General features: G+C 35.2%; 1 protein-coding gene across 3 annotated transcripts in view; it reads right to left on the bottom strand.

Moving 5' to 3' along the window:
• Positions 1-1,363: 1,363 nt before the first annotated feature.
• Positions 1,364-26,441, bottom strand: part of RP2 (RP2 activator of ARL3 GTPase) — a 46,648-nt gene continuing 21,570 nt past the window's right edge. Inside the window, exons 3-5 of one of the 3 annotated variants that reach the window (XM_055563616.1) lie at positions 23,203-23,317; positions 5,244-5,329; positions 1,364-3,794 (exon numbers count right to left, since the gene is read on the bottom strand). In XM_055563616.1, coding sequence (XP_055419591.1) covers positions 3,711-3,794; positions 5,244-5,329; positions 23,203-23,317 — 285 coding nt within the window. In that variant the 3' untranslated portion in view covers positions 1,364-3,710. Of the gene's footprint in view, positions 3,795-5,243; positions 5,330-12,481; positions 14,607-23,202; positions 23,318-26,441 lie in introns of those variants that run through there. The other 2 variants (XM_055563617.1, XM_055563619.1) reach the window with 2 other exon arrangements.

Raw genomic sequence — 26,441 nt, 5'->3', positions numbered from 1 at the left:
CAAGGAGAGTATGTGAAGAGAGGAATTACAGGAAAGACTAAGATCTGATAAAGAATGAATAGAATGAAGCACTGGATTATTTCATTCAGTCAGAAACATTTATTAAATGTAATAATGATCACATTACTGGACCCTAAGGACTTCTCTTGTGGCTCAGCTGGTAAAGAATCTACCTGCAATGTGGGAGACCTGGGTTTGATACCTGGGTTGGGAAGGTCCCCTGGAGAAGGGAAAGGCTACCCACTCCAGTATTCTGGCCTGGAGAATTCCATGGACTGTAAATCCATGGGGTCACAAAGAGTCGGACACAATTGAGCAACTTTCACTGGACCCTAAGCTACTCTCTATGAATACAAAGGTTTCTAAGCCTTGATTTTAGTGCTTGAGGAGCCAATAGTCTAGGACAAAGCTTCTCCAACTTTAAGGTGTGGATGAAGTATGTTAGTCATTTAGTTGTGTTCGACTATTTGTGACTCCCTGGATTGTATCCCACCAGGCTCCTCTGTCCATGGAATTCTGCAGGCAAGAATACTAAGGTGGGTAGCCATTCCCTTCACCAGGGGGTCATCTCCCCTCCTCAAACACTCTACCAAAAAAGAAACCCAAAACGATTTTCACAAAAAAGTTTTCATTACTAAAATTAAAATGAAATTTGACTTTTTAAGATTATACTTTTAAAGGATGAAATATTTTCTAGAATGGATTTTGAAGGAGAATCATACCCTAATTACAATATCTTCTCTTCCTATGGAAAATAGAGTTAAAAATGAGAAAAAAAAATTTAACTCAGCACAGCAAGAATTATCCAATAAGCAGGAAGTAATTTTTGCTGCTGTCTTGTACAGTTCTGTTTTTTCCCCCCAAATGCTCTAAATGTACATGTAGAAGCTTTATACATAGAAATAATAATAATAAATGTTATTAAAAAAACTCACCAATCTGAAGTTTCTCTGATTTATGGGCTGGGAGAGGGAGAAGCTAGATAGAAAGGCTGGTAAATTTGGTAGTAATTTAAAAATAAGGTCTACTTGAATAAATCTGAAAGTATGTCACAATTTGCTATTTTCTCAAGTATGGAAGAAAAACTTGCCTAATCTTAGTAAGTATTCAATCATAACAAAATGTATCTTTTAACAAAGGGAACATGATACTGGAAATTCCTCAGATTAAAATAAGTTTTCTACTTCCTCTGCATTTCTCCAGAGAGCTTTGTACACACAACATGGCATACAGTTCATTTCTCACTAATATAAGACAGATTGAACCACTGTATTTTACTTTTATCATTAAAAAAGTTGTGTCATGATCAAATTTTGGTACACATATGAATAAATTTATACTACAGAAGTGCTCTTCAAAAATTGGTGTTAAATTAATTTCATTTTGACAATATTTATTACAAATCACATTGTATAAACACTAGATAAATTACATACAAAAGCTAGACATAAATATATAGAAGTAAAAAGCAGTACTATTGACACAACAGAAATAAGCTAATATAATGTAATGTCAAACATCTATAACTCAATAAAATTACTAAGTTTTCATTGCTAATACATTTGCATGAATTCAAAAGCTATTCAGAAATAAAATGTATAATACTAATTATAATCAAGGTTTAAGGTGATAGAAACAACAACCATAGTACTACTTATTTTTTAAAATCTTTTCAAACATTCAGAAACAAGAACTGTCCTAAAAGACAAATTAAATCTGGGTAAAAGCTCTTACCTAACTGAAGAGTATAAAATTTTAGGCTTTGGTTAATAGACACTAAATTTAGTGGAAATTTTTAAATTAACATCTGCCTTATATGTAATATTCCTGAGTTTTTGCTAAAATACCATAGATAAAGAACTCAATCTACAGCATTGCATAACATTGTACTATATTTTTGGAAGACAAAAAGTATTATGATTTTTAAAACTGTGAATAATGAGATTTAATAATATAATTATGATCAGAAAGAATATGCTTAATTTAGCTTACCTATGAGAAAAATTAATGCCCTCTGACCACTATTTGGCAAAGCTCATTTGTAAATTATGATCAAAATTATATTAAATCCATCACTGATTTTTATTTGCATCTTATAAAATCATTTTGATTTTAACGAGAGGTTATGTAATATAGAATGCTCTTGTAAAAAAGACTGAAATGATATGATGCTAATACAGGTGAGGCACAGGGTAGGTGGTCAACATTACTTATTAGTTTAAAGTGAAAAGTCTTTTAATGTATTATTTCTGAACATTGGACATACAATACAGTAGTTTTAAATGAATCTGAAAATATCCACAAAGAGTTTAAACATGAAAATAAATTGTTAGTAACAATTGTAAGAGGAATTTTTGCAAGTGATTTTTTTCAGTCTTAGTTTTATCAAAATAGAATTAAATTTAAAAATAGACCTATGAAAGCTAACTTCCAATTAGCTACTCTGTATGGAGAAGGAAATGGCAACCCACTCCAGCATTCTTGCTTGGGAAATGCCATGGACAGAGGAACCTGGCAGGCTATAATCTATGGGGTTGCAAGAGTTGGACACGACTGAGTAACTAAGCATACAGCACATGATGTAGATGGCAGGCTCAGTCCCTTCTCACAAGATCAACCTATCAAAATCTTCTGATTACTTTCTGTTACAACAACCCTCTTAAATCAGTTTTCCCTGGGCACTGAATCAATGCACCTAAGGACTGGTCCAAGAATGTGGATTTTTAAACAAGTAGCTCCCTCCTGCCCCCTGGTAAATTATTACGTTCAGGTTGATTTGGAAAATAATGCTTTAAAGCAACCAAAATAATTTTTACCAGACTTGAACATTGATTGATAGGAATTTATCTAGCTTCTTAACAATCTGCATAACTCATCAAGATGCTTAAGTATTCTTACCTAAAAATGCTGCAAGGTTTTGTTTTAATTCTAATAGCTCATAAGAGTTGATAAAACGGTAATCACCTTTGTGAACTGCTGGTGATTGGGCTTCTATAGTTTCATTATTCCATATACCTTTTCCTACCAGGAAGCAGAAGAGTCATTTAACAGTTTTATTCAAAAAATAAACAATGTGGAATATATTCAAATAAGCATACTACTCACAACTGTTTAAAGTAGTCTTTAAACACTTATACCAACATGAGTTACTTGCAAAACTGGTTATCAAATACCTATTAATTAAAAAATTCAATTTACAAAGTATTAGGTCAACTCTGTATACAAAATCTCATTTTCCATATTATGGAACTAGGAAGCAAATATTTAACTGGATATGTATACAAGAAAAATGTACACAGGTTCATTTTAACTGATCAACTAGTAAGGAATCCTTCTAAATTAAAAAAGAAAATGGAAGATATTCTCAAACAAGTATTATACAGTACTGAGTAAAGTGTAAATTAGAGATTTGAAAGAATGTTTAATTAGGATTAAAATAATGAACTGCTAGTCACTTCTGTTTTCTAATAACAGTATCATATGCAGAGAAAACCTACAAGCTCACTGAACTGGGTTAAATGGTTTTTAAGCTGATTAAAACTACTTAATTTAAAATGAACTCTTTCCGAATCTCACGTAAATGATGCAGTAGTCAACAATTTACTTAAAAACTGACTTTAACAATTTTAGCATCAGTTTAAAAAAAAACCCATTGCTAACACACAAATTGAAAAGGGCTTAATACGAAGTCCTTGGTTCCTCATTGCACTTCATATTCCCATCTGTATATCAGCAAAATTGTAGAAGTTGTCTACATCTCCAGGTGCCGTCTCCTTGCTTTCTGATACAAATATCTATGTTAAATGTAAGAGAAAAAATAACATATTAGTAATCCCCAAATTCCAAAGCCCACATCCTCCACAAAACAGTCAAAAGCTTGCTATTTAAAAGAAATTCTGGATTTTCTGTAGAATTCATGCAGTATAGTTTCAATTAGCTATGATGTAAATAGAGCTCTTTTAAAAGCATTTATGATATAATTAAAGTCTTTGCTTTATAGTGCTTTGGTTTTATTTTACTACTCTTGGAATTTCAGTTTTTAAAATATGTAAACCAATATTATGAAAGCTACTGAATAAAGAGATTTATGTAAAGAACTCTTAATTTCTTCTATTTTCTAATAAGAATCTCAATAGACCAAGAAGCAAAATTTGAGATTATTTTTTTCAAAGCTGCTAAAGATATTTTACTAATTTTAAATTAACTATTTTCCAAACATCAACAAAGCAGTACTCAATAGAACCCTTCAAAAACAGCTTTTATAAATGTCTGCCAGAAATCAGAGGAGACCTGAGTTCTATTTATCTTTATCATAACTAGCTGAATGATGCTGACAATTTAATCAACCTCTCTGGGCTCCATTTCCACATCTGTAAAATGAGAAAGTTGGATTAGATAATCTATAACTTATTCAGATCTAAAAGCTCCAAATCATATAAACATTTTCTCTCTGTTTCCTTTTCTATTCAATCTGATTATATTTGCCCTCTCCCTTAGTACTTGTGCAATGATCAAATGAGACAAAAGACAAAGTACTTCAAATTATGCAAATTCAAAGGCCCATAAGCTAAATCAGACTACAAAACCAAACGTTTCCTCTCAGATATTTATAAAAAAAGTTACATATACTCATTTAATCCTCTTATATGTTTGTTTCTAAGCCATATTAAGTAAAAATTTGAAATTCTTAGACTCATCAACCACATCTAGAAAATACCTACATGTAATGATTTCTAGATATAGCTCAAGTTTTGATGAAGTATTACTGAAGCAAATAAAAGTGAACACTGAGCAGTAGGCTTGTCCATTTAAAGTATACAATCTTAGAAATGTAACATTTTCAGCATATCACTATTTTTATTTATTTGCCACACTGTGCGGCTTGTGAGGTCTTAGTTCCCTGACCAGGGATGAAACCTATGCTGCCTACACTGGGAGCACAGATTCTTAACCATTGGACAGCCAGGGAAGTCCCAACATATCACTATTTTTTAAAAAGGAAGAGACATTTGGTGAGACATTTGACTTTAGAAACACGTATGATTGAGATTTTTAACACGTGGACACTTTGTGAATTTTTAAGCTATTAAAATTTCAGTTTGGCAAGGAAAAACCAAAGCTTAGTTCTCAATTGTTTACCAAAAGTTTTAAAAATCATGATGTGCTAAAAGTACTATTTAATTGTAATGAAAAGAGAAGGAAATGAAAGGTTCAATTGAAATATAGTCACTAGTATCTTGTACCTTGGTCCCTTTGAATGTCTCGTTGACAATAAGTTGACATCCTTCTACAGCGCCATCTCCATTGAACTCCAAGGCAATAACAGGACCTATAAGCAAACCCAGGAAGTGTTGTCTTATCATGAGCACAAATCTATTCTCAAATTAATCTTATTCTTCCTTTAAAAATCTACAGCCTTTTCTTTGGGGGTAAGAGAAAAGAAAGAAGAGAGTAGATAGATAGGACACATCACTTCAGCTACTTTTTACTCTAATCATAAAACAAATTAACAGAGTTTCATCACATGACAAGTAGCTTCAGTGCCATTACAGGTCTAGTGTCACATTTTTAAGTGTTGTAAATAGTCTGGCTTTTCTGGTTTTCATTCTTCTATGAAAATCATAAAAAGTCCACCCATTTAGCAGTACAAAAAATAGCTGATAAAATGACAAATAAGATCAAAAGCTATTCAAGTCATTTTGCCAGGCAGCCAGTCTTTCTTCCAACTCTCCTACTTACAGCCAAGTTTTGGGCCACCAATAATGAAGCTAAGCCAAGTAGGAATTGAGGCCAGGTACCAAAAGTCATGATCATCTGAAAGTGTTTTCTTGAATGTACCATAAAACTATATTCTAGAACCAAAGAACAAATTTTATTTTTTAATTCTCTGGATAGAACATTTGTGTCTCCTTTTCCATACTTAATTTGATTACTTTTAAACCACCTGTACTTGAAATTCTGGTGTAAAGATTAGTGATTCAGTTTGGGCGGGGATTTAAATGTAGCCCTGGCACTACTGGTGTCAAGTTATTGGCAAACATGGCCATAAGTGAGCCAAACAAAACAAGCCTTTCAATTCAATTAAATTTTTTCAGTTATATTCCTAATAGATTTGCTCTTTATCTCCCAGTAATGTAGAAGTTCTGACCTCCAGGAAATTACAAATTTCTTGGAAAAAAAGACAGAAATCTATTAAACAATATGGAACAAGGGAGAATAATGAAGTATTAAGGAATGAAATACTAAGATGAATGTAGACATGTGCCTCAGAACAAGGCACAAGAAGGAGAGAAAAAGGCTTGAGATTTAATACAGACAACAAATACAGAAAAGGCAGGCTACGTCACAGTCAACTATACAATTAGATACAGTGAACAAGTTTGACTTTTGGCAGCATCACAGTATGTAGATCAAGATAGGTGCTGAGTAAAGAAGATAACTGAGGAATATTTTCTCAGAAAAAAAAATGGATGAGTCTATGTCCGAGGCAAGAAATGAGTAAGATCAACCTGGAATTTCTTGTTGAGCCAAAAAACAATCAGGCTATCAAAGACCAATAGGGTTTTATCAAAAGGATATAGGAGCCAGCTTGAAGAGGCTACTAATGGCCAAAGATGATACATAGTGAGATCAGAAGGAATAATGATGGCAATTTATTAAAACATACTGAATACATAAAGTCATGAGCTCATAATAACATTCAAAAAAGACACAAACAAACAAAATTCATTGGACACCATTGAAGGTTGCTAGGGCACCAACTTTTTACTCTGAAAATTGATGTTTAATGATTTTTCCTTTATTTACTTTGAATTTCTGATATGAAGCAGATTTCAAGTTAGTCAAATATCTCCGTGTAGAAGAAGTTCTGTTAATATCCATTAATAAATGCAGAGGTAGTGACACAATTAGAAAATGATCATTTTGAAACTGTTAATAAAATAACTGGATCAGGCAACAATCATCAATGGCTTTAGCATCCCACAGGGAAGACTGACTGGAAACTACAATAAAAAGATTGTCACCACCTGAGCCTAAGAATCTTAGCATCACTAGAAGTACAACAATCAAACATTATGTGCCTTCTCATTACAGAAAAGAGTACAACCTGTGAAATATTCTTACCCTCCGCCGCCCCCCCAAAAAAAAACTCCTTAAATCTGAGTGTAAACAAGGCTTTGATTTAACTTTTAATCCACAAGAACTACAGAAGGACAAATTAAACAAACCCATGCATACTATGGGACAATTGACCAGGTTTCTTTTACAAGACAAAGGCATGAAACAAACAGGGGACGGGGAACACCTGTTTCTGGTTAAGAGTGATATAAGATACAAAACAACCACATCCAGTGAGTGAGGAGGCCAATTTTAGATCTGGATCAAATTAATTGTAAAAATACATAAAGAACGTTTTTAGACAATTAGGGAAATTTGAATATGGACTAGTCAGTAGATATTAAGAAATTGTTAATCATGTTGGATGTGATAATACATACCACTTAGGAGAACATTTGTGTAGTATATAAATTATATCTTTATTTAAAAAGAAAACAGTCATTTTTAACTTCATTTTGTTTAGGACACATACTGAAATATTTAGGGATGAAATGACAGGACATATCAAAACTGTTCAGGATGGGGAACACATGTATACCTGTGGCGGATTCATTTTGATATTTGGCAAAACTAATACAATTATGTAAAGTTTAAAAAATAAAATTAAATTAAAAAAAAAACTTGATTAAAATACTTCAGCAGAAAAGAATATAGATTATTTTTAAAAGTATGGCAAAAAGTTGATAAAACTGGGGTATGGGTACACATGGAGTCATTGGAAGCTACTTTAGAGTAGAGATAGTACATATAGAAATTTGCAAAAAAGAGTTTAAAAATACATTTTAAACTGAATAAATATTGAACTAAAAAGAAAAAGTTGATAATGTAGGGTTTCCAGTTTTGCAGAGAATGGAAAGTTTTAATTAGGATAGAATGGAATATGCTTTTATTCAGGATCACTAAAAGATACATATATATATATAGATACATATATACACACACACATATATTATATATATAAATATTATATGTATAATATATATACACACTATATATATATAAAGTCAGACATTTATTACTGAAAGTTTCTGTATTCTACAAAGACAATAAAATCTAGAATTTGGAAATACAGTTTTGGTAGAATTACCCAAGTATGTAACTTGGTTGCTATTCTTTGAATAGAACATTAAGAACTTCTGATAAGTGACTTAATTTGCCAACAAAGAAACATTAACCAAAAAGGCGGACAAGCATATCAATTTTGATTAACATGTGTGCATTACCCTAGATTTAAAAAAACTACACCACCAACAATGCCGTTTTTAAGCAGTTCTAGTCATCTCTGGAGAAGGCAATGGCACCCCACTCCAGTACTCTTGCCTGGAAAATCCCATGGACAGAGGAGCCTGGTAAGCTGCAGCCCATGGGGTCGCTAGAGTCGGACACGACTAAGCAACTTCCCTTTCACTTTTCACTTTCATGCATTGGAGAAGGAAATGGCAACCTACTCCAGTGTTCTTGCCTGGAGAATCCCAGGGATGGGGGAGCCTGGTGGGCTACCGTCTATGGGGTCGCACAGAGTCGGACACGACTGAAGTGACTTAGCAGCAGCAGCAGTCATCTCTAGTCATCTAATGATGAGGACTACAATGACTTCAAAGTGATTACTTCAAGTGATTATTTCAAACTGAATTATGAGGTCAAGAAGATCACTGGTCATGTTTTTAGTGTTTTAATGTGACTGTCTTATCAAACAGCTTGCAGTAGCTTTAAATCTAAATATTTGAACTGTCATGAAAAAAATGTGAGACTCTGAAGTAAACAAAAATGATTTCTGGATATCCTATCTAATGAACTCTATGTTATTTAACATGACCTTGGAACAAGCCATTATCACGTTTCAGTTAGATTACAGCAACAGCCTCCCAGCTGGTCTCTCCGTTTTTCTCTTAGAGTAACCAGAATGATAAAAGCTACATTTTAAAGGGACCATGGCATTCCTATGCTCTAAAACCTCCAGTAAAATATGTCTATATTTTTCTTATTTTTAATTGTTCTAAAAATAATGGACAGTTTAGGGAGCAGTTGTCTCAGGATTACCTGAGATGCTGTCTCCCAGGCTTGAACTTCTAAAATTTTCCACCCAAAAAAAACACAACTCTTAACATTTAGGTTGTGGATATATTTTTATAGTTGGCACTTAAAATATTAAAAAAATTTTTATTTATTTACTTGGCTGCTCTGGGTCTTAGTTGCAGCATGTGAACTCTAAATTGTGGCACATAGATCTCATTCCCTGCCCAGGAATCAAACCCAGGCCCCCTACATTGGAAGTGTGGAATCTTGGCCACTGGGCCACCAGGGAAGTCCCTTGTTGACACTTAAGGTTCCAATTCTCACAAATATGGATCAATTTGTACCACAGAATGATAATGAATGTGAAAAAGAAGAACTGCAGAAAGAACCTGAGGACGATGAACATGAAAAAGAACTGCAGAAAAACTTGAGGACAGTGAACATGAAAAAGAAGAACTGCAGAAGAAACTTGGTTTTACCCTACACATAGGGTAGGGTAATAGCTTAATACTCAACAACAGAATTAAGACAGAACTCTAAGCAGAAATTTAGAGTTATTTCTTTGTAAAGCTGCTCCTCACTGTTATTTCCTATAAAACCCATCTGCCTACACCCAGAGAAACTGATCTTATTCCTTTCAATTGAAGGATACCATCAGGTTTTCCTGGTATCACTTTTCTTGAAACTTAAGTCTGCAATTGTCTCAAGGCAGAATGCCAAGATCATCAGGGGACTCAATTTGTGTCTCTCTACTTAGGAAAACACATTCTAAAAAGGATTCTGAAAATGACATTTTACATTTATTTCAATAATTTGAAAATTATTTCAGAAAAGATGTACAGAGAGCTTACTATAAATTGTTAATTTCATTTTTTATAAAGAAAGATTATAGTTAGGAGTGCATGGTAACTGTTAAAGAATTTTTTTCCAAAGTTAAAAAAGAATATTTGACTAATAGTCTTTGAGAAAAACAGTTCATATATCACACTGATTCCCTCTTTTATTGAGAAGCTCTCTTGAAGTCATGTAAGCATCTGTGAAAGAGAAATAATGCATAATTCAGGGAGAAGGGAGGGAAGAGCAGGGCAGTAAAAAAGAAAGAAGAGGAACAAAATAGAGAAAACCAGTAGGAAATGCTGGCAACTGTGGAGAAGGAGGAAAAGTGAGGGAGAAAAGAAGAGAAGAGGAGTAAGAAGAATAAGAAACATTGTTTCTGGAGGAAAACAATGCTACTTCATTTCTAAGATTGTGAATAAGGCTTGTCCAGAACTTTCGTTACACTTGTGTTGAAGCTTGTATTATCAAAAAAGGAGAAAATAAGCCCTGCATAAATGACATGAGAAACAAACAAATGGTAAATGAAAATATTTAGAAATAACCATGGTAAAAAGTTTAAAACAGTAGGATGAATATAAAAAAGAAAAATAAAAACTTTTTCTTCCATAGCTTTCTTTAAAACTGAAATAAAGGGCTTCCCTGGTGGTCCAGTCATTAAGAATCTGTCTTGCAACCATGCAGAGGACACCAGTTTGATCCCTGGACCAGGAAGATCCCACATGCCACAAGGCAACTGAGCTCGTGTGCCTAGTGTATGTGCTCTGCAACAAGATAAACCCCTGCAATGAGAAGTCCTGACACTGCAACTAGAGAGTAGCCCCCACTCGCCAGAACTGGAGAAAGCCCTTGTGTAGCAACAAAGACGTAGTGCAACCAAAAATAAATAAATATTTTTTAAAACTTAAAAAAATGAAATAAAGAGTATAGTCATTCAACACTGAGATTGCACTCTTAAGTATCTCCATTTTTTCCCACTGAAGGATATTTTACATATTCCTTTTATTTTACGTTTCTCTAATAATGAAGGATGTTGAGTTCCTCACTCACTTGTACTGTGAATGCTTCATATCCACTGCTTCTTTTTATTGGACTTTTGGATTCTCTTTGCTGATTAGCAGTGTATATAAGTCATAGAAATAAGGCCTTTATATGTGATATTATGTACAAACGATCAAAACATATCTAGAATTTGTTCCCTTCTCTCCACCTCTTCCCATGACAATGGACTTACTGGACAATATTTCTCTCCTGAGTGACTACAATAATCTTGCAACCTTATTTCTTGTTTCTGCTGAAAAGATATTAGATGCCCAGAAGTGTTTCTGTGGTTAGGGGATTAACAGCAGACAACTCTTGTAGAGGGACAACTTCTGATAAATTGAATGTGTTCTTGAATGTCTATTAAAATCCTTGAGAAAAAGAAAAAAATAATGGACAGTTTAATAATGTGAACAATGCATTAGGTGTTTGTAGCATATATAATGGAGAAGGCAATGGCAACCCACTCCAGTACTCTTGCCTGGAAAATCCCATGGGCGGAGGAGCCTGGTAGGCTACAGTCCATGGGGTTGCGAAGAGTCGGACACGACTGAAGCGACTTAGCAGCAGCAGCATCATATATAATAGTAAAACATATAGCAATGACACAAGGATAGGAAGGAAAATTTGAGAATATGATGTTATTAGGTCCTTATAAACGACAAGCAATGTGGTACAGTACTATTATAAAGTGAAAGTGAAAGTCACTCAGTCGTGTCTGACTCTTTGTGACCCCATGGACTATACAGTCCATGGAATTCTCCAGGCCAGAATACTGGGGTGGAGTAGCCTTTCCCTTCTCCAGGGGATCTTCCCAACCCAGGGATCAAACCCAGGTCTCCCGTATTGCAGGTGGATTCTTTCAGCTGAGTCACAAGGGAAGCCCAAGAATACTGGAGAAATTATTTAAATATGTATACTGTAAAACCAAAGGTGACCATTAAAGAAGACTTAGGAAAAGAAGTATAAATAAATCAGTCAATAGGTTTTATTAAAAAATACCCAATTTAACAGAAAAAGAGTTAAAAAAAAAACAAAGAACAAATGGAACAGAAAGCAGCTAGCAAGATGTAGATGTTAATCCAACTATAACAATCTCTTTCAATATGAATGGTGTAAACACAGCAGTTAAAAGACAGAGACTGTCAGATTGGATTGAAAAGCAAGAACAAACTATACGCTGTCTACAAAAAATTCATTTTAGATACACAGATTTTGATAGTTAAAAGAAAATGGATAAAAATATATGATGAAACACTAACAACCAAACAAAAGCTGCAGTAGATGTATTTCAGACGAAGCAGATTTCAGAACAAGGAAGATTATCAGAGACAAAGAGGGACATTACATAATGATAAAGGATTCTTTAAGAAGACGTAATTCTAGATGTGTATGCACCTAAAAACAGAGTTTCAAAATTCATAAGGCAAAATCTGATAGGATTTGAAAAAAGAAATAGACAAATGCACAATTATAGTTGAAGACTTTGACACTCTTCTCTCTTTAATTTATAGAACAAATAAGCAGAAAATCAGTAAGGATACAGATGACCTGAATAGCACCATCAACCAAACCAATCTAGTGGACATTTACACAACATTTCATGAAACGAAAGCAGATTATACATTCTTCTCACATGCACACAGACTAGGAAGAACCTTAACTTTTTAAAGAAAATAGAAATCATACAACGTGCATTTTCAGACCATAAGATCATTAATCTAGAAATCAGTAATAGCAACATATCTGGACAATCTCTCAAATATTTGGAAAATAAACATTATACTTCTAAATAATCCATGGATCAAATGGAAAGTCTCAAGGGAAACTACTACATCAGGGGTCAGCACACATTTTCTGTAAAGTGCCAGATGGGAAACATTTTAGGCTTAGTGTCTAAATACAATGTTTGCCACAACTAATCATCTCTGCAGCAGAGATGTAGCAGCAAAACATAATAAATAAACAAGTGTGGCTGTGCTCTGATAAAACTTCATTTACAAAATATACAGTAGGCCATACTTTGCCAAACCCTGAGTTAAATGAAAATAAATCATATCAAAATTGGCAGGATGCAGCTACAGCAGCACTTAAAGGAAAATTTCTAACACAAAATATATATACAGTCAATCTTCATTATTTGCAGGTTCCTTATTTGCTAATTGCTTACTTGGTAAAATTTATTTTACCAAACAGGCAAAATATTTTACCTAATATCAATACTTGCACTTTTTTCATGGTCATTCATGGACATATACAAAGTGGCAAAAAATATGAGCTGCCTCACATCCATGCTCCAAGGTAAATTTGAACAAAGTGATGCTCTGCCTTCTTGTTTAAGCATTCATTCTGTAAACAAGTGGCTTTTTCACAGTCCATTTAGTACCACATTTTTATACATTTTGTTGGTAATATTGGTATTTAAAATGGCCTTCAAATGTAGTGCTCAAGTACGGTCTAATGTTCTTAAGCTTAGGAAATCTGTGATGTGCCTTACAGAGAAAATATCTGTTATTAACAGATAAGCTTCATTCAGGTACAAGTTATAGTGCTGTTGGCTGTGAGTTCAATGTTAATGAATCAAAAAAATATACTAAATGAGGGTTTTAAACAGAAATACACATACAACAAGGTTATACTGATTGGTTGAAAGAAATGCTGTGACCAGAGACTTACAGGAACCTAGCCCTACATTTTTCCTAGGAGTAGCAGTACAGTACTGACTGATTCAATGTTCACAGCAACTTTATAGAACATATTTACTGTGACTAACGAGAATTACTCTATTAGAAAAGATGAAACCAGTAATGCAAACTAAAACCTTAAGAAACTAGAGAAAGAAGAGCAAATCAAACCTAAAGCAAATTAAAAGTAAATAAGCTAATAGTTTCCTTTGATGTGCAGAAGCTTTTAAGGTTAATTAGGTCCCATTTGTTTATTTTTGCTTTTATTTCCAATATTCTGGGAGGTGGGTCATAGAGGATCCTGCTGTGATGTATGTCAGAGAGTGTTTTGCCTATGTTCTCCTCTAGGAGTTTTATAGTTTCTGGTCTTATGTTTAGATCTTTAATCCATTTTGAGTTTATTTTTGTGTATGGTGTTAGAAAGTGTTCTAGTTTCATTCTTTTACAAGTGGTTGACCAGATTTCCCAGCACCACTTGTTAAAGAGATTGTCTTTAATCCATTGTATATTCTTGCCTCCTTTGTCAAAGATAAGGTGTCCATATGTGTGTGGATTTATCTCTGGGCTTTCTATTTTGTTCCATTGATCTATATTTCTGTCTTTGTGCCAGTACCATACTGTCTTGATAACTGTAGCTTTGTAGTAGAGCCTGAAGTCAGGTAGGTTGATTCCTCCAGTTCCATTCTTCTTTCTCAAGATTGCTTTGGCTATTCGAGGTTTTTTGTATTTCCATACAAATTGTGAAATTATTTGTTCTAGCTCTGTGAAGAATACTGTTGGTAGCTTGATAGGGATTGCATTGAATCTATAAATTGCTTTGGGTAGTATACTCATTTTCACTATATTGAGTCTTCCAATCCATGAACATGGTATATTTCTCCATCTGTTAGTGTCCTCTTTGATTTCTTTCACCTTCAGAATGGGAGAAGATAATAGCAAATGAAGCAACTGACAAACAACTAATCTCCAGAATATACAAGCGACTCCTACAGCTCAACTCCAGAAAAATAAATGACCCAATCAAAAAATGGGCCAAAGAACTAAATAGACATTTCTCCAAAGAAGACATACAGATGGCTAACAAACACATGAAAAGATGCACAACATCACTCATTATCAGAGAAATGCAAATCAAAACCACTATGAGGTACCATTTCACACCAGTCAGAATGGCTGCGATCCAAAAGTCTACAAGTAATAAATGCTGGAGAGGGTGTGGAGAAAAGGGAACCCTCTTACACTGTTGGTGGGAATGCAAACTAGTACAGCCACTATGGAGAACAGTGTGGAGATTCCTTAAAAAACTGGAACTAGAACTGCCTTATGATCCAGCAATCCCGCTGCTGGGCATACACACTGAGGAAACCAGAAGGGAAAGAGACACGTGTACCCCAATGTTCATCACAGCACTGTTTATAATAGCCAGGACATGGAAGCAACCTAGATGTCCATCAGCAGATGAATGGATAAGAAAGCTGTGGTACATAAACACAATGGAGTATTACTCAGCCATTAAAAAGAATACATTTGAATCAGTTCTAATGAGGTGGATGAAACTGGAGCCTATTATACAGAGTGAAGTAAGCCAGAAAGAAAAACACCAATACAGTATACTAAGGCATATATATGGAATTTAGAAAGATGGTAACAATAACCCTGTGTACGAGACAGCAAAAGAGACACTGATGTATAGAACAGTCTTATGGACTCTGTGGGAGAGGGAGAGGGTGGGAAGATTTGGGAGAATGGCATTGAAACATGTAAAATATCATGTATGAAATGAGTTGCCAGTCCAGGTTCGATGCACGATACTGGATGCTTGGGGCTGGTGCACTGGGACGACCCAGAGGGATGGTATGGGGAGGGAGGAGGGAGGAGGGTTCAGGATGAGGAACACATGTATACCTGTGGTGGATTCATTTTGATATTTGGCAAAACTAATACAATTATGTAAAATTTAAAAATAAAATAAAATTAAAAAAAATGAAAACAATAAAAAGTAAATAAGCATTGAGCAGAAACCAATAAAACTTAAAAGAGAAATAGAGAAAATCAATAAAACAAAGAGTTCTTTCTTTGAAATTATCAATGAAAGTGATAAATCTATCAAGGCCAATGGGAGAGGGAGAAGCCTCAAATCACCAATAGGAGTATAAGGACATCGCTACTGATTCTGCATACATTAATAAGAATAAGGAAATACTATAAATTCTACACCTATATATTTGATAACTCAGATGAAATGAAATAATTCCCCCAAAGACAAAAACTATCAAAACTCACCCAAGATGAAAAATATATCTTGAAGAGCTCTATATGTAATATACAAATAAATTAATTAAACATATAGCTACAAATCTTCCCCTCAAGTCTTCAGGCCCAGATGGTTTTGCTGGCAAATTCGACCAGATATTTAAGGAAAAAAATGATACTAATTCTCTATAATCTCTCCAAGATAACAGAAGATGAAGGATACTTCTCAAATCATTTTATGAGGCCAGCATTACCCTAATAACAAAGCCAGACAAAGATACTACAAGAAAAGAAAATGACAGACACAGTATGCTTCATGAACAAAAATGTAAAAATTCTCAATTAGCAAATTGGATCCAGCAATATATGAAAGGGATAAAACATCATGATCAAGGGCATACATCTCAGGAATATACGGTTGGTAAGACATTCAAAATTAACAAAAGTCACTGACCAGATTAAATGACTCAATAATTATAAAAAAAATATGGTCATTTAAACAAATGCAGAAAAAGAATTTAACAAAATTCAATATCCATGCGTGATAAAAACTTAACAAACCAGGAATAGAATGAAACTCCCTCAGTCTAATAAAAGGTATATATGAAAAAAATCTGTAACTAACATCATTCCTAATGGTGAGACTGAACACATTTTATCCTGAGATCAGAAACATGGCAGAGATGTCCTCTTCTCACTAGTTTACACAACAATACCTAGCCAACACAATAATGCCAAAAAAGGAAATAAAAGGCATGTCAAAGAGACAGAGGAATTAACCTAAAAGAGCTCCCAAAGAGTAAAATTGGAACAATTTGACAGTATTGGACTATAACCCAAAGAATAAAATACATATCTATGAGTCCCTACTGACAGACATAAATGACTGAATAAATAAATGGGAGAGAAGGGACAAATCTTTCATATAGAATTCCAAATTATGTATGTAGATACTCCTCTCTCTAGGAGGTAATGCTTAATTCCTTCTTTTTGAGTGTAGACTGTTCTTAGAGATTCAACTTCCATAAAACATAGAAAGAACTTCCAAAGAGTATAGAAAGGGGGAAAAAGGAACTTTACAGTGTTTAAGAAACCTGGCAGATACCACCTGAACCAAGTCACTAAGGGCAACATCACCAGTGATAAATTATGTTGCTATCACGTGCCCTACGGTGTGGTGTGATGGGACGTCATGTGATGAGAAAGGCACTTCACCTCTCCTCCAAAACTCAAAAGCCCAGTATAACCAGAGAAAACACTAAGACACACACAAATCGAGGGACATTCTACAATAATTTACCAGTACTGTTCAAATATTTCAAGGTTATGAAAAACAAGGAAAGACTAAGGAACTGTTATAGATTAGAAGAGATTAAGGAGATATGGTGACTAAGTGCAATGTGGGGTCTTGGATTAAATTCTGGAACAGATAAAGGACATAAGTGAAAAAAAAAAAAAAACCCAGTGAAATCTGAATAAGGTTTATAGTTTGAATAAAGAGTATTTTACCAATGTAAAGTTTTGACAAATGTACCATGCTTATGTCAACATAAGAGGAAGGTAAGTAGTAAAACTCTCTGTACTACCTTTGTAACTTTTCTGAAAGTCTAAAATTATTCCAATATAAGTTTATTTAAAAAAAAATAGAAATGTCTAGTAGATTTTCATCTCAGTCAAACTAGAAGCCAAAGTCTCTACAGTGGCTCACATGGCCCTATATTATCTGATTCTTCCTTTACTACTTCTCATATCTCATCTATGTTTGCTGAATAAATGAATGAATGATCCTTTAAAACAAAGGAACCCAAATCTGACTAATCATCAGAACCATATGGGGAACTTTGTAAAATGCAGATGCCAAGGGAATATCTCAGAGATATTTCAATCAGTCCTGAAGTGGGAGTTGGAAATTTAAATCTTTAATAGTACCCCAGGCAGTTCTGAGAATCAGTCATTCGAAAGATTCTCAGGATGAAAAAACACAATGAATTCCCTCATTAAGCTGTCAAATAGCTTCATTAATAGAAAGGAAATAACTGTGACTACTTTAAATGATGATGAAAATTTAGAGACTCTAAAATAAAAACTATTTGAAATAAAAGCAAATTTTCCAAAGGGTAAGTCCACTCCCCTCCCCTCTCAGAACAGTGGTTTGCAACTGGGGGCAATTTAGCCCCCGAAGGGGCATTTGGCAATGTCTGGAAACATTTTTGGTTGCCATAATTGGGGCAGTGTGCTACTGGCATCTAGTCAGTAGAGACCAAGGATGTTGCTAAACATCCTATAATGTACATAACAACCCATCACAGCAAAGAATTATCTAAAAATATCAAATACTGGTGAGGTTGAAAAACTCTCCTTAGAATGTCTGATGGCCACTTTTACATCAAGACCCAATGCCTCCAATACCTACAGGAATATCTCCACGGACAGCCTGTTCATTATTCCATGTCAATCAATGCACTACTGGCAGCTTAAAATTTTTGCCCAACTTTTATTTTGAAAAATTTCAGATATTATAGAAAAGTTGGAAGAATGACAAACATCCATTTGCTCTTCGCTTGCATTCATGTTAAGTCGCTTCAGTCATGTCCAACTCTTTGCAACCCTATGGACCGTAGCCTACCAGGCTCCTCTGTCCATGAGATTCTCAAGGAAAGAATACTGGAGTGGGTTGCCATGCCCTCCTCCAGGGGATCTTCCTGACCCAGGGGTAGAACTCATGTCTCTTACATCTCCTGAACTGGCAGGCAAGTTCTTTGTCACTATCACCACCTGGGAAGCCCTTGCTCTTCACCTATACCCATCAAATGCTAACATTTGGCCACATTTGCTTTGCCACACACTATACACATACCACACACATGCACACAGACATGCACAAACACACACTTTGCATTGCTGAGCCATTTGAAAATAGTAGATATCATAACACTTCAGCATGCATCTCCTATATAAATGACCACAATACTATTATCATACTTAAGGCTACAAGAATAATTCCATAATATTATCTTCAAAATTCCCCAGTTGTCCCCAAAATGACTTTTAAAACTTTAGAGTTCACCCCACCCTAATCCAAAATCCAATTAAGGTTCATTCCTTTCATTTAGTTGTTCAGTTCAGTTCAGTTGCTCAGTCGTGTCCGATTCTTTGCGACCCCATGAATCAGCACGCCAGCCCTCCTTGTCCATCACCAACTCCCAGAGTTCACTCAAACTCATGTCCATCGAGTTGGTGATGCCATCCAGCCATCTCATCCTCTGTCGTCCCCTTCTCCTCCTGCCCCCAATCTCTCCCAGCATCAGAGTCTTTTCCAATGAGTCAACTCTTCGCATCAGGTGGCCAAAGTATTGGAGTTTCAGCTTTAGCATCAGTCCTTCCAATGAACACCCAGGACTGATCTCCTTTAGGATGGACTGGTTGGACCTCCTTGCAGTCCAGGGGACTCTCAAAGAGTCTTCTCCAATACCACAGTTCAAAAACATTAATTCTTCAGCGCTCAGCTTTCTTCACAGTCCAACTCTCACATCCATACATGACTACTGGAAAAACCATAGCCTTGACTAGATGGACCTTTGTTGACAAAGTAATATCTCTGCTTTTTAATATGCTATCTAGGTTGGTCATAACTTTCCTTCCAAGGAGTAAGCGTCTTTTAAATACATGGCTGCAATCACCATCTGCAGTGATTTTGGAGCCCAGAAAAATAAAGTCTGACACTGTTTCCACTGTTTCCCCATCTATCTGCCATGAAGTGATGGGACCAGATGCCATGATCTTAGTTTTCTGAATGTTGAGCTTTAAGTCAACTTTTTCACTCTCCTCTTTCACTTTCATCAAGAAGCTCTTCAGTTTCTTTTCACTTTCTGCCATAAGGGTGGTGTCATCTGCATATCTGAGGTTATTGATATTTCTCCCGACAATCTTGATTCCAGCTTGTGCTTCATCCAGCCCAGCATTTCTCATGATGTATTCTGCATATAAGTTAAATAAGCAAGGTGACAATATACAGCCTTGATGTACTCCTTTTCCTATTTGGAACCAGTCTGTTGTTCCATGTCCAGTTCTAATTGTTGCTTCCTGACCTGCATATAGGTTTCGTTTAATCCAGAACAGTCCCCCATTGTTTTTATCCAAGGGTGTTGTCTGCAGAGTCCTTGCCAATTACCTTGTAAAATGTCTTCCATTTTTTATTTGTCTCATTGTTCCCTCATGGTGTCATTTAACATGTCTCCAGATTTCCTTTATTCCCTATAAACTAGAAGCTAAGTCTTGGCTCAATTAGATTCAGGTAAAATATTTTTGGCAAGAATACTTCACAGATGATGTTGTATATTATTGCCATCACATCAGGAGATATACAATGCCAGGTTGCTCTGCCATCACTAATGCCAAGTACCCTGATGTAAAGGTACACTTCCCATTTGAATTAGAATGTGTGTATCCTACTTCTCATCAACTTTTACCCCAATAATTTTAGCATTCATTGATAAACTTTGAGTTAATTATTACATCAGGGTTTGGAAAATAGTGATTTCTGAAGTCTATCATTCCTTCTATGTTTATTAGCCCACAGTATTCTGTAAAGAACAGAAGAGCTTTCCTTATTCCCTCTCTCCCTGCCCACCCTTTTGTTTGATGCTTGTGTGTGTGTGTGTTATTCGCTCAGTTGTGTCTTACTTTTTGTGACCCCATGGGCTGTAGCCTGCCAGGCTCCTCTGTCCACGGAATTCTCCAGGCAAGAATACTGGAGTTGCCATTCCCTTCTCCAGGTGCTTGATGCACATTTATTAACTGAATATATTGAATACTATTGATTTTTCAAATTAGGTAAAAAGCATGGGCTGATGAATTTTATAGAGATATTCCTCAGATTATAAAAACAAATTTTAAACAGATGATTTGTTTATGATTACCTAGATGAGAAACTGATTATTACTGTGAGACCATTTGGGGTCCTGGAGAACTGGTCATTTCAAGCTAATGGACGAGTGCTTTCCTGGTGGCTCACATGGTAAAGAATCTGCCTGCAATGCAGGAGACCCAGGTTCAATCCCTGACTTGGAAAGATCCCCTGGAGAAGGGAATGGCAACCCACTCCAGTGTTCTTGCCTGGAGAATTCCATGGACAGAGGAGCCTGGTGGGTTACAGTCCATGGGGTCACAAAGAGTTGGACATGACTGAGTGACTAACACATACATAGGAAGCTTCTGGATCATGGGAATATCTAGCAGTCATTCATGATATCCGTGAGGACCATACAGTTAGATAGATTCCAAGATGACTGGGTATGCTGGTCCATGGTTCCAGTGCCAATTTCCTCTCTCCTCTTTTTTATTACCACTATGGATGCATGGATTTGTTGTTAAATCAATTCCCTTCATTATTGTGGTTTTTTTTTGGGGGGGGGCCACACCACGTGGCATGTGGGATCTTAGTTTCCTAAACAGGGATTGAACCTACACTCCCTACTTCGTTATGCTTTTGATGCTCAAATTGTCCCAAATTTGACCAGTGGAAATTCCTTGAGATTCCTTTAAACTGACTCCTGTGACCTTTTGACATGGCCTCATTAGTCTCTGACTACTTCCTATGGACATCTCTGATTTTAAAAGCTGTTTATATATTGATTTGCTGAAATTCTTAAAACATCTGTCCATTAGTTTGAGTTCTACTTTTTGCAGGAACAGAACACTTCTTCCAATGTGGAATGTTATGTGACTTAAAAACACATACTATGGTTGTGTTAGAGCAATTCTATGAAACCACTTCACTAACATTACACGAGCATATAAATCATTAATTTAGGTCTATTCATATGCCCACTTCATCCCTAATCCTCACATTTTCATATGTCTATTACACTTATTATTTGATTGAATTTTCTTAAAGCTGCTAAGGGTTTAAAGATTTATTTTCAAGGTTCCATCAGAATGTTCCTATATCAATAAGGCTGCATCAAAGGTGCCAGGTCATAATTTCCTATATATAATCTGGGATAGATTCATACACTGGTTAGAGACAGTCTATGGTACTACCAGAGGAATCACAAAAGTATATAAAATATATTGTATTAATACTTAAGGACTGAATCACACCCAGCATTAGTTATTAAGATTATCCTAACAATCCTCCAATATTTTCCTATAGCTTTTTGCAGTTTATTATAACTTATTTATACATAAAGAGCATATGAATGCAGATGTGTCCCCTTTCCAGGGTATATCCAATCATCATTATGTATTATTATCTATTTTGCTCAGGCCAGTCAAGAAAAGCCTGATGAGCCTTCGGCAAACAACATCCCTGCTCTGACGGATGAACTCTGTCTTCTAGAATCAGGACACCTTCAAATACATGGAGACAAACAGCAACACTTCAGAAGTACGCATGAACTCTAGTTCCTCTGTTTGTAGACATATTTCCAGCATCTGAAATTTACTGGTGGCATTTGCCCACTGGGGAAAACAATTCTAATTATGCATAGAAACTTAATCGATCATGTTAAGTACACAGAATGGTATGCCCTTTGATTTATATTTCTTATTTCTTTTCCAGTACGGTCAAAGCACACTCACTGAAGGCAGAAAGAATCCTTATCAAGTCCTTTATAACTGGCAGGGAGAAGGAAATGATCACTCACTATAGTATAATAATACAACAATAATAAAATAATAATTAAAGATGATAAAATACATAATAATAAAATGTGACTTTCAAGAAATAAGATGATAGAACAGGGGAAGGAAAAAACCTAATGCGTAGTGTCTAGTTGCAGGGGGAGTTGCAGATCAGTGGTAAAGCATGTGCTTTACATGTATGAGGTCCCTTCCATTTGTCTTTGGGGCTTCCCTGGTGGCTTAGATGGTAAAGAATCTGTCTGCAATGTGGAAGACCCAGGTTCGATCCTTGGGTAGGGAAGACCCCTGGAGAAGGGAATGGCAACCCATTCCAGTATTCTTGCCTGGAGAATCCATGGACAGAGGAGCCTGGCAGGCTATAGTCCATGGGGTCAAAAAGAGACATGACTTAGGGACTAACACTTTCACCTTTCACTTCACTAATGTCTAGTTAATTATATCTGGCATTTTGAATGATGTGAAATTTTGACATTTCTGAATGGTAACAGGAAAAACATAAAACAAATGACAAAGAGAAGACAATTTAAGAGAAATACTAAAGGCAAGAGTAAGTCAAATCAGCAGTTTAAAAGAATAACCACAAAAAATATACCAATCATCCAGAAGGTACCTTTGTTCAAAAGAGGAAGGAAGTCAGGTGCTTTTTCATGAAAAACCCTTTGAGCATCTTCGGCTTTCATTGACACCTCCTTTGTCTGAACTAGGAAAAAGCCTTTAGCAACCATCTGTGGGAAATAAAATTTCATTCAGATTTGAAAATGACCTGAGGCTAAAACAGTGTTTTCCTATTCTACAATTTTTCTATATAAAATGCAACACAGCACTCTGATTTTCATTTTAGTTAGAACTGTAATTCAGGGTGTTTACTGTAACAAGTTTTCACATACACAAGATTCTTCCTTCCAGATGCATGGTTCTGGTTAAGAATGAGTACTGCTATGCTTACTGTTACAATTAAGAGCCAAAGAAACATAAATTAGCCCTCAAAATTTTAAGCATTATTTAAAATTTTTTTGACTGAAACTAACAAATATAAGCTTTAGTTTGGTGATAGCGCAAATGTCCAATGAGAGGAGAATGGTTAAGTAAATTATGGTACATTCACATGATAAAATACCATAGTTCATTAAATATAACAAATAATAATGGGGGAAGCTTATATAATAATGTTAATTTTAAAAACCATGATTCAAATTTACATAGTCTAGCACAACAATGATAGATTATGTTTATGGAGCACTTACTATGTGCCAGGCAGTTTTATGTATTCTATATGTATAACATGTTCAACCCTCTTACAAGACAGATACTATTATTACTCTCATTTTACAGATGAGAAATTAAAGCACAGAGTGGGTAAGACATCTGCCCGTGATCACACAACTATTAAGTGACAGAGCTGTGATTTGAATCCAAGTAATCTGACTGCTGTTGTTCAGTTGCTAAGTCATAACCATGTTTGCAAGCCCATGGACTGCAGCACGACAGGCTTCCTTGTCCTTAACTATCTCCCTGGGTTTGCTCAAATGTGATTACAGACTAAATAAATTAAAAATTATTCCTACAAAGATAATTCAAGGTACAGCATAAAAAGCTTATTTCTACTCTATTTCTATAGTTCTTTACAGTTAGTACATATTTTTTTTAAACATGCAAACACAATTTATTGTGTGATAATAATTTTCATCCATCTTGGGCAAATATTTAGGAATAGGACTGTTCAGTCATATATAAAATGAGTACACATTAATTTTTAAGATAATTATGAAAATAGTTTTTTAAAATGCAAAATTATGGAGAGAGTAACATGGAAACTTATATTACCATATGTAAAATAGTCAGTGGGAATTTGCTGTATGTCTTAGGAAACTCAAATGGGGTTCTGTATCAACTTACTGGGGTGGAATGGGGAGGGAGATGGGAGGAAGGTTCAAAAGGGAGGGGATATATGTATACCTATGGCTGATTCTCACTGAGGTTTGACAGAAAACAACAGAATTCTGTAAAGCAATTATCCTTCAATTAAAAATAAATAGATTTTTAAAAAATGCAAAGTGACTCAACCAATTAAAGCCTATTGAAATTTTTAATCATAAAAGTAACAAATAAGCTCAATATAGAACATTAAGAAAAAAAACAGAAACAAAGAAATATTGACCAAACTGCCACTACTCAAAGATGCCACTGCTATAATAGGTACACCTTCTTTTCTGGGCCATGCCACATGGCCTGTGGGATCTTAAAAGTTCCCTAACCAGGGATCAAACCCATGCCCCCTGAAGTGGAAACTCAGAGTCTTAACCACTGGACCACTTCACCAGGGAAGTCCTGGTATACTTCCTTTTACCCTTCCAGTTTTTGTTCCATTACAGAAATAATACAGGTTTTATGTAAAATCCATAGAACTAAAAACAAGAAAAGAAAACCCCGATCTTAATCCACTTCCTAAGAAGAACCACAACTATTAACATTTTAGCATATATAACCTTCCAGACTTATCTACTTAAAAAAATCAGATACATAATATTCTACAAATTTTCACTTACTTAGTTGTAAACATTTTCCAACTATTCTACTATAAAATCAGTTTTAATGTTTGATAGTATTTCATTCTATGGCTACATTATTCCATACTATTTCATCAAATTGGATTCAAACTCAAATCCTTTTTCAGAGCCCTCAATGCTGCCTCAGAAATAAAAAGAAACACCCATTAAAAAAGTAGAAGAAAATTACATAAACATCACTGCCAGATGATGACTGCAAAGTTACTTAAAATATCAGAAACAATCCGACATCTGTTTCTAATTCCCTAGACTGCTCATTACCTCTCATTTTATAGTCAGACACATAAACTGACAAAAAATATGATTAATTCAAAATACCATTACCTAAAAACAAATAATGAACTATGAAACTAGTATATCTAGTTTGATGTTTCACTGCAGACATGTGAAGAAACTGTTTCATGAAAATTCTACTTTTAAAGACTTGAAAGTAGCAGTAACTACCCAACTTAAATTATCCAATACTTTACTTCCCAGATGGTGCAGTCATAAAGAACTCGCCTGCCAATGCAGAAGTAGGAGACATGGGTTCGATCCCTGGGTTGGAAGATCCCCTAAAGGAATAAATGGCAACCCACTCCAGTGTTCTTGTCTGGACAATTTCATGGACAGAGGAGTTTGGTGGGTTACAGTCTATGGGTTACAAAGAGTCGGACATGACTGAGCACGTATGCACGTGGTTACTTCCAAACAACTCAAACTACTTTTACTTTAATTTATCCTATGCATATCTGTGATGCAGTTAAGAGCCAGCAGGAAATTTGATTTTTAGATGAGAAAATTGAGGCTCCAGTGATGCCATCCAACCATCCTGGATGACAGAGGACGAGATGGTTGGATGGCATCACTGACTCAATGGACATGAATTTGAGCAAACTCTGGGAGATGGTGAAGGACAGGGAAGCCTGGTGTGCTGCAGTCCATGGGGTCCCAAAGAGTTGGACATGACTGAGCGACTGAACAATGAGAATTTCTCTTGACTCCTATGGAATGTGTTTTCTGGTTAACCCAGTTTTTCTAGACTTCCTACTCTCTCAAGTTTTATACTTTCTATCTCAAAAAACTATTACAATAGCTTTAATTTATAAAAACAGTATGAAAAAAATTCTGTGTTACTCCTACGGTTTAACAAAACCAGAGCTAGCAATCACAGTTTTAGTCTAAGCTGTTTTAAGACATTTGTGTTATGATATGGAAAGACTTGTTTTATTTTTTCCGTCTCAGCACTAACTAGCTTCTACACATATTTTCCAAGGAACTCTAGCTTCATTTTTAAAAAAAA

Source organism: Bubalus kerabau, chromosome X, assembly GCF_029407905.1.
Source record: "Bubalus kerabau isolate K-KA32 ecotype Philippines breed swamp buffalo chromosome X, PCC_UOA_SB_1v2, whole genome shotgun sequence".
Taxonomy (NCBI): Eukaryota; Metazoa; Chordata; class Mammalia; order Artiodactyla; family Bovidae; genus Bubalus; species Bubalus kerabau.
Note: the sequence above shows the minus strand (reverse complement) of the source record. Positions and strands in the feature narration are given on the sequence as shown.